We start from the raw sequence: 7,952 nt of genomic DNA on the forward strand, positions 1-7,952 counted from the left end.
ACCTGTGGTGAATGACATCCTGAGGCCTGAGCCTATTACTGACATTTAAGATAAAGGTAACTGTATACATTTGTCCCATTGAGGGGACAAGAAAGCTGCTCTCATGTTCAGCTCTATAATTCTTGCCTTAAACAACTTAAATAGAATGATTTAAAATATGGAGCTGTCCATGGACCTTTGAAATATAAAATAGTCAAGCAACTTATCAAGGAATTACAGATTCCTTGATACTAACACAGGTAAATCCCATATGTGTTTTGAGACTACATTTGCTGGGATTTTATTGATGTAATAGGTCACATGTTTTTCTAGCCAATGTTGCTGTTATTCGGTTACTTCAAGAGAATAGTGGCAACTGATGCTATGTATTCTAGGGGTTTGAAGTGATTTGTCATGATTGAAATTTGTAAAAGAATAACATCATCATTCTTAACAATAGAACATATAAAGTCACACAGAAGTGACAGTGTTTAAGCTGTACTATTGATCAAAGAAATTTATTACCTTCAGTTTCAATGGAAATAATTACTGATAATACAAACATGTGTGAACACACACTAATCCTATCCAAATGCACAGTGATACACAGAAAATATTAGCAAGTAGAATGCAATATTTATATAACGATTGTATTTATCAATCAATTGTATGTATCAATATATGGGCTATTTTCTTACACATGATTTTATTCAAATTTACTCTAATCATTGTTGAACCATTTAGAAAAGGCATACTGGCAACTTTTCCTTACCTCATCCTGCTGGGCAAAAGTCCCAGTGTGGAGTAAAGGATGCAAGATTTCCTGCTCTGTTAAGTATAAAATAATAGTATGGAATTCAAAGGTGCCATTCTTCTGCTTCTAGTTATAAAGGCAGTGCCTTGCTTCTTCCAGCACAGATTTGGGAGAAACTACAGAGCCTCTTCCAAGATGCTGGTGGCCCTCCTCACAATGGTCCTGCTGGGCCTGAGCTTTGCTCAGGAACCAGGTGAAGGTATGAGAATATGGGTGTTGGTGCTGTGGCTCTTCTTAAATAATAAGAGAAAATACTGCAAGGTAGGAGAGAGATGAGACAGAGGACAGGAGATGAAAGATAAATAAGACCACACAGTGCTTTAGTTTTTAAAAATGGATAGTCTTGGATTTGAGGACACTGTTATAGTTAAAATACACTACATATGTGTGTAATGTTGCTATACTATTTACTAAGTAAAGGTGGCAGAAATACCCATGAAAGAACCATTTAAAGAATAGGAGATGAAGTAAAACCTATTACATCTATTACACAGAAAAGAATAACATCTTCTGAATTTTCATTTTTCCATACTCATTCAAAATTCCAATATATTATCAGTGTGTTTTTAATTATTTATTCAAATGTTTATTTATATTCCCTTACTTTGAGAAGTCAGAAAGGTAGAAGATAAGAATTAAATAAGGAAGAGATTGCATAGAGGTAGAATATACAAACATTCTTATACATACATGGCTTATCAGTGTATGCAGAAAGATTCTATGTAAAATAGTGACAACCAAGAGACTTTTATTTTGTTACTTACTGGTAGACACTCAAAATATATTTACCAGAGACGCTTCAAATTACTGCTAGCTGCTCATTTTCCTAACGGTGTTTATAAATTATCAGGAAATGAGAGATTGTAGCTAAAATCACCTGCCACCTGTAAATTGCTAGTTGTTTTTGTGAACTCACTTTTGAATCTGTCCTTTGTTTTGCTTCACAATGGCCATCTCTGAACACTCTTTCCCAATTACATCAAGCAAATACAAATAATCTTTAAAATTCTTATGTATCTTTAGTAAGCAGGATGTTTTATAATTCTACACTTTATTGTTATTTTGGCTTTTATGAATTAATAAATGTAAGTTTCACAAAGGTTCAGACAAACATTCTCCAAATACGATAATGATGAACACTCTAGGGTAATGCAGTAAATTAAAATAAACTAGAGGTCTGAATTACCTGAGAAAAAAAGCAATTTACTACAACAGAGAAGTAGTTGCTTGCAAATAAAACTTAGTTTCAGTGTCCCTATTTTGACTACTCTATGGAAAGAGGAGTTCCTCAATGTCTTCTTCCAAACCCTTGTTGCCTGTATTTCAGTTGATTTCAACAGAAAAAAAGTACTCAAATGTACTTTTCTCTTTTCAAATGTCTCTTTTCTTTGTGACTCTATACTCAAAGAAATGTATTGAGCCTATTGATTATAACCTCTGATGAATTTGTTCAGTGAATACTGTATGGTTGGTAATTTTTAGACTTGTCTTCCCCTCATAATATTCATCAACAGCAGGGCCAATTTTCAGAGCTATCTGCTTGGTTGAATTTTTACCATGACACATATTGATTTGATCTGGATTCCCAAAGTCAATTTCCCCCAAAATATAATAGTCAGTGAAATCTCCATATGTGAGCTAATTTACTTGTTTTATTTTGTCTGAGAAAAATGATCATGAATACTCTTGAAACTGAATTATGTGTACTTGCATGTGACCAAAAGACCATGTTTAACATGAACTTTTCATGAAACTATAAACAAGTGCTATCTAGAAAAAATGCTGTGTGAAAAAGTCATTGAAATAAAAAAGTCCAGTATATCTAAGCTCATATGTCATTTGCTTTTATCACTCAGAACTTCAGAACCTAAACCAGGTCCCCAATCAGAGGCCACCACCTTCAGGATTCCTACCAAGACCACCTGGTAATAGGAACCAGCAAGGCCCACCACCAAAAGGAGGCCCACAGCAGAGACCTCCTCAAGGCCCACCCCCACCAGGAGGTCCACAGCAGAAACCTCAAGGCCCACCCCCACCAGGAGGCCCACAGCAGAGACCTCAAGGCCCACCCCCACCAGGAGGCCCACAGCAGGGACCTCAAGGCCCACCCCCACCAGGAGGCCCACAGCAGAGACCTCAAGGCCCACCCCCACCAGGAGGCCCACAGCAGGGACCTCAAGGCCCACCCCCACCAGGAGGCCCACAGCAGGGACCTCAAGGTCCACCCCCACCAGGAGGTCCACAGCAGAGCCCCCCTCAAGGTCCACCCCCACCAGGAGGTCCACAGCAGGGACCTCAAGGCCCACCCCCACCAGGAGGTCCACAGCAGAGCCCCCCTCAAGGTCCACCCCCACCAGGAGGTCCACAGCAGGGACCTCAAGGCCCACCCCCACCAGGAGGTCCACAGCAGGGACGTCAAGGTCCACCCCCACCAGGAGGCCCTCAGCAAAGACCTCCTCAAGGCCCACCCCCACCAGGAGGCCCACAGCAGAGACCTCCTCAAGGCCCACCCCCACCAGGACGCCCCCAACAGAGACCTCCTCAGCCTGGAAACCAACAAGGCCCTCCACAAGGTCCCCAGTCTGGCAGACCTCAGGGACCTCAGTAAACCAGATATCAGTGAAAGGTATGTTTCATGTTAATGCCCTGGTGGGTGGCAGGGAGCAGAACTCTTCTATATTTCACATTATTTAAAGTATACAACTTAAATATGTAGTAATAACATTGTCCTGGACCCAATATCAAATATTTTTATTAACTATTGAATGATCTTTTCATGAGAGAATATATGCTTTTGGAGGAATATATCCTCCTCATTTGGTTTTCAACAATTATTTTATTAATTACCTCCTTCTGGCAAGAAGACCCGTTTTCTTCCTAAGGTACTTTTCCTCCTTTATGGGATTCATGTATGCAAAAGGATACACAGATCTCATCATGTTCTTTGTTCTTATTTTTCTTTCTTTTTACCACAAACTAAATTCTTATGATTGACATATCATGTTCTCTCTATACCCTGCCTTTGTGATCTTTTTTCTTTTGAATTTCAGAAACTAAGAAAGTGGTTCCCTCACACTCTTCTTCCACTGCCACCACAGGATGAGAACTGGATCTTCATTCACTGCATTAATAAAATGATCAGCATGCAACTTCTGATTGGTGTATTTCTTTCTTGGTCTTCTTCCTCCTGCAATATCAGGACTCACAATTACCTAAAATCACCCATATTCTCTCAGGGCTTCAGCCTGTAATTTCTCCCAGCAACTGTCCATAAGCCAGTTACCAGGTACCAGGTCTTTTACTGCTGTGTTTCTGCCTGAGTCATAAAGCAGACACTCTCTTCCCAGTGTTGTGTAGTATCTATCTCTGAAAATGGGTGTTTGGGTGTTGCTTTGCCTAATCTGGGGTGCAAGGTCAAGCAGCTATGAACCAAATGCCAAGGCAAAGGGTCGTGGTGCATATGGATGTGTCCTGGGGCACCAGTGTGTCTCAGAGAAAGGGAGGAATGACCAAACATCTTTGGAAGAAGTAGTAGGCTGATAGGCTATAATCACTGATATACTGGTCTGCAGTGGCTATAGGTCATCCAAGGTAGATAGCAGAGTTTTCAAGACATGGCTGCACCCTTGTGTTGTCTTACTCATGGTTTCATGTCCTCTACAAAACATCATGGCCAAGAAGCAAGTTGGAGTGGAAAGGACATATTCACCTTACAATTCCACATTTCTGCTCACAACCAAAGGAAATTAGGACTGAATTCAAGCAGGTCAGAAAGCATGAGCTGATGCAGAGGACATGGAGGATGTTAGTTACTGCCTAGCTTCCCCAGACTGGTTCAGCTTGGACTCTTATAGAACCAAAGACTACCAGCCCAAGGATGGCACCACTCATGGTAGACCCTGCAACTATTGATCCCTGATTGAGAAAATGCCTTATAGCTGGATCTCATTGAGACATTTCCTCAGTGGAGGTTCCTTTGTTTTTATAATAACAATAACTCCAGCATATGTCAAGTAGACACAGAAAACCAGCCAGTATAGGCTTTTGGTTCAGGGGTGAATGTGTAACAGTGCAGGCTGCAGGGGCAGTGCTAAACATGACAAGGGTCAGGAATGGCTGGCCTGAATTCTGCTGTTGTGTCTGCAAACATAGATGCACTAGTGGAAGGCTACAGAGTAGAGGTCAGTCTGTCAGTCACTGTGTTCTGCAGAGCTTTAACAGAAGTTTGAATGGCCAGCTGAAATGTATGGGAAATTTTTGAGAAATTGGTGGAAGAAACGGCAGGACAAGCAGGACTGAGAAAGAGGCAAGTGCATGCACAGGCACTGGCACAGATACAAGCAAAACAACAGAATGTCCAGAATGAGGAAGGTAGGGACAAGTGGATATGTTGGACTTCACAGAGAACAAAAGTGACAGTGACTTTCTTGAACTATATAGGCTAACATGTTTGGAAGGCATTAGATGGGATGCAGAAAGGATCAAGCATTTAATGGAGTCAATACTACTGACAGAACATAAATTAATTATCTCAGGCTGAAGAGAATTCCTGACAAGAAAATATGAACTATTATAACTCTTAAGTGTACATACATACATACATACATACACACAGAGTCAGACAGAAAAACCTGTGAATAGATGCATGGATAAAAGAATCGGGGGGTTGGGGATTTAGCTTAGTGGTAGAGCGCTTGCCTAGGAAGCACAAGGCCCTGGGTTCGGTCCCCAGCTCCGAAAAAAAAGAACCAAAAAAAAAAAAAAAAAAAGAATCGGGCAAACACTCCACAAACAACTCATTATCCTTATTTCTTTTCTCTGTCCATTTCATATACAAATGGTCTTAGAAAATAATCTCATATACAAAATGTTACACAAAATAGGAATTATGAAAGTATTTTGATATTAATCCAAAGCAAGGGTTCATTCTATAAGCTCATTATATGGTCAATACAACAGTTACATATGACCTTGTTTCACCATACTACATACCTATGACTTCATCCATCGGTCACATTGTTTTTCTGTGAATACATTTTTTTCAAGCCTATTTTTCATTTTAGTGTGATTGTTGAAACTCATTGTGTTTCTTATCATGTAACCTTTACTATTATCAGTAGAGTGCACATTCTATTCTTGACTCTAACATTATTACATCTTTCTAGCAAAACAAATAAAACCAGAATTTAAACTTTTTAGATTATTTGACTTCAATTAGGAATTTAATAAAGTCTTTAATTTATCTCAGCAGCATTATTCATGAAAGTTCATTTATATGTAGGAAATAAGCTCAATAGTGTGAACTAATGCCTATGGATTATTATATTAATATAATAACAACAACAGAAAATACAAACCAGCTGCAATAATCCTGAAATTAAATCTCTTTGGGGTCTTGCCACAGAGCTCACCCATGTTGGTCTATTGGAAAAGGTGGGTCACATACAGGAAGGACACCGGCTAGCCACAGTCTTTCCTAGAAAGCTTCTCAATAAGAAATGTGTTTGCAAAAAACCCAGATAACTAAAACTATCCTCAACAGTAAATGGACTTCTGGGGGAATCACTATCCCTGAACTCAAGCAGTATTACAGAGCAATAGTGATAAAAACTGCATGGTATTGGTATAGAGACAGACAGATAGACCACTGGAATAGAATTGAAGACCCAGAAATGAACCCACACACCTATGGTCACTTGATTTTTGACAAAGGAACCAAAACAATCCAATGGAAAAAATATAGCATTTTCAGCAACTGGTGATGGTTCAACTAGAGGTCAGCATGTAGAGGAATGCAGATTGATCCATGCTTATCACCCTGTACAAAGCTTAAATCCAAGTGGATCAAGGACTTTTACATCAAACCAGATACACTCAAACTAATAGAAGAAAAAGTGGTGGGACAATCTCAAACACATTGGCACTGGAGAAAATTTCCTGAACAAAACATCAATGGCTTCTGCTCTAAGAACAAGAATCGACAAATGGGATCTCATAAAACTGCAAAGCTTCTGTAAGGCAAAGGAAACTGTTGATAGGACAAAACGTCAACCAACAGACTGGGAAAAGATCTTTACCAATCCTACAACTGATAGAGGCCTTATATCCAAAATATACAAAGAACTCATGAAGTTAGACTACAGGGAGACAAATAAACCTATTAAAAATGGGGTTCAGAGCTAAACAAAGAATTCACAGCTGAGGAATGCCGAATGGCTGAGAAACACCTAAAGAAATGTTCAACATCTTTAGTCATAAGGGAAATGCAAATCAAATCAACCCTGAGATTTCACCTCACACCAGTGAGAATGGCAAAGATCAAAAACTCAGGTGACAGCAAATGCTGGCGAGGATGTGGAGAAAGAGGAACAACTCCTCCATTGTTGCTGGGATTGCAGACTGGTACAACCATTCTGGAAATCAGTCTGGAGTTTCTTCAGAAAATTGGATATTGAACTACCTGAGGACCCAGCTATACCTCTGTTGGGCATATACCCAAAAGATGTTCCAACATATAAAAAAGAAACGTGCTCCACTATGCTCATAGCAGCCTTATTTAGAATAGCCAGAAGCTGGAAAGAACCCAGATGCCCTTCAACAGAGGAATGGATACAGAAAATGTGGTACATCTACACAATGGAATATTACTCAGCTATCAGAAACAATGACCTTATGAAATTCATAGGCAAAGGAATGGAAATGGAAAATATCATCCTGAGTGAGGTAACCCAATCACAGAAAAACACACATGGTATGCACTCATTGAATAGTGGATATTAGCTCACTCGAATTACCCTAGATGCACAGAACACATGAAACTCAAGAAGGATGACCAAAATGCGAATGCTTCACTCCTTCTTTAAAAGGGGAACAAGAATACCCTTGGCAGGGAATAGAGAGGCAAAGATTAAAACAGACACAGAAGGAACACCCATTCAGAGCCTGCCCCACGTGTGGCCCATACATATACAGCCACCCAATTAGATAAGATGGATGAAGCAAAGAAGTGCAGGCTGACAGGAACTGGATGTAGATCTCTCCTGAGAGACACAGCCAGAATACAGTAAATACATAGGTGAATGCCATCATTAAACCTCTGATCTGAGAACACGACCCTGTTGAATGAATCTTAGAAAGGACTGAAAGAGCTTTAAGGGGC

General features: G+C 39.8%; 1 protein-coding gene across 2 annotated transcripts; it reads left to right on the top strand.

The window, feature by feature from the left end:
• Positions 1-894: 894 nt before the first annotated feature.
• Positions 895-4,553, top strand: Prp2 (proline rich protein 2). Of its 2 annotated transcripts, NM_001013211.2 has the most exon segments (4): positions 895-986; positions 2,650-3,030; positions 3,112-3,419; positions 3,844-4,553. In NM_001013211.2, coding segments are annotated over 3 exon segments (729 nt in total). In that variant the 5' UTR covers positions 895-928; the 3' UTR covers positions 3,402-3,419; positions 3,844-4,553.
• The last annotated feature ends 3,399 nt before the right edge of the window (positions 4,554-7,952 follow it).

The sequence above is a fragment of the Rattus norvegicus genome, chromosome 4, assembly GCF_021556685.1.
Source record: "Rattus norvegicus strain SHRSP/BbbUtx chromosome 4, alternate assembly SHRSP_T2T, whole genome shotgun sequence".
Classification (NCBI taxonomy): domain Eukaryota; kingdom Metazoa; phylum Chordata; class Mammalia; order Rodentia; family Muridae; genus Rattus; species Rattus norvegicus.

Coding starts and splice junctions, on each gene's coding strand:
- Prp2 (XM_087658278.1), top strand. CDS start 929: ATGCTGGTGGCCCTCCTCACAATGGTCCTGCTGGGCCTGAGCTTTGCT. Junction 993..2,649: donor TGCTCAGGAACCAGGTGAAG/GTATGAGAATAT, acceptor TTTATCACTCAG/AACTTCAGAACCTAAACCAG.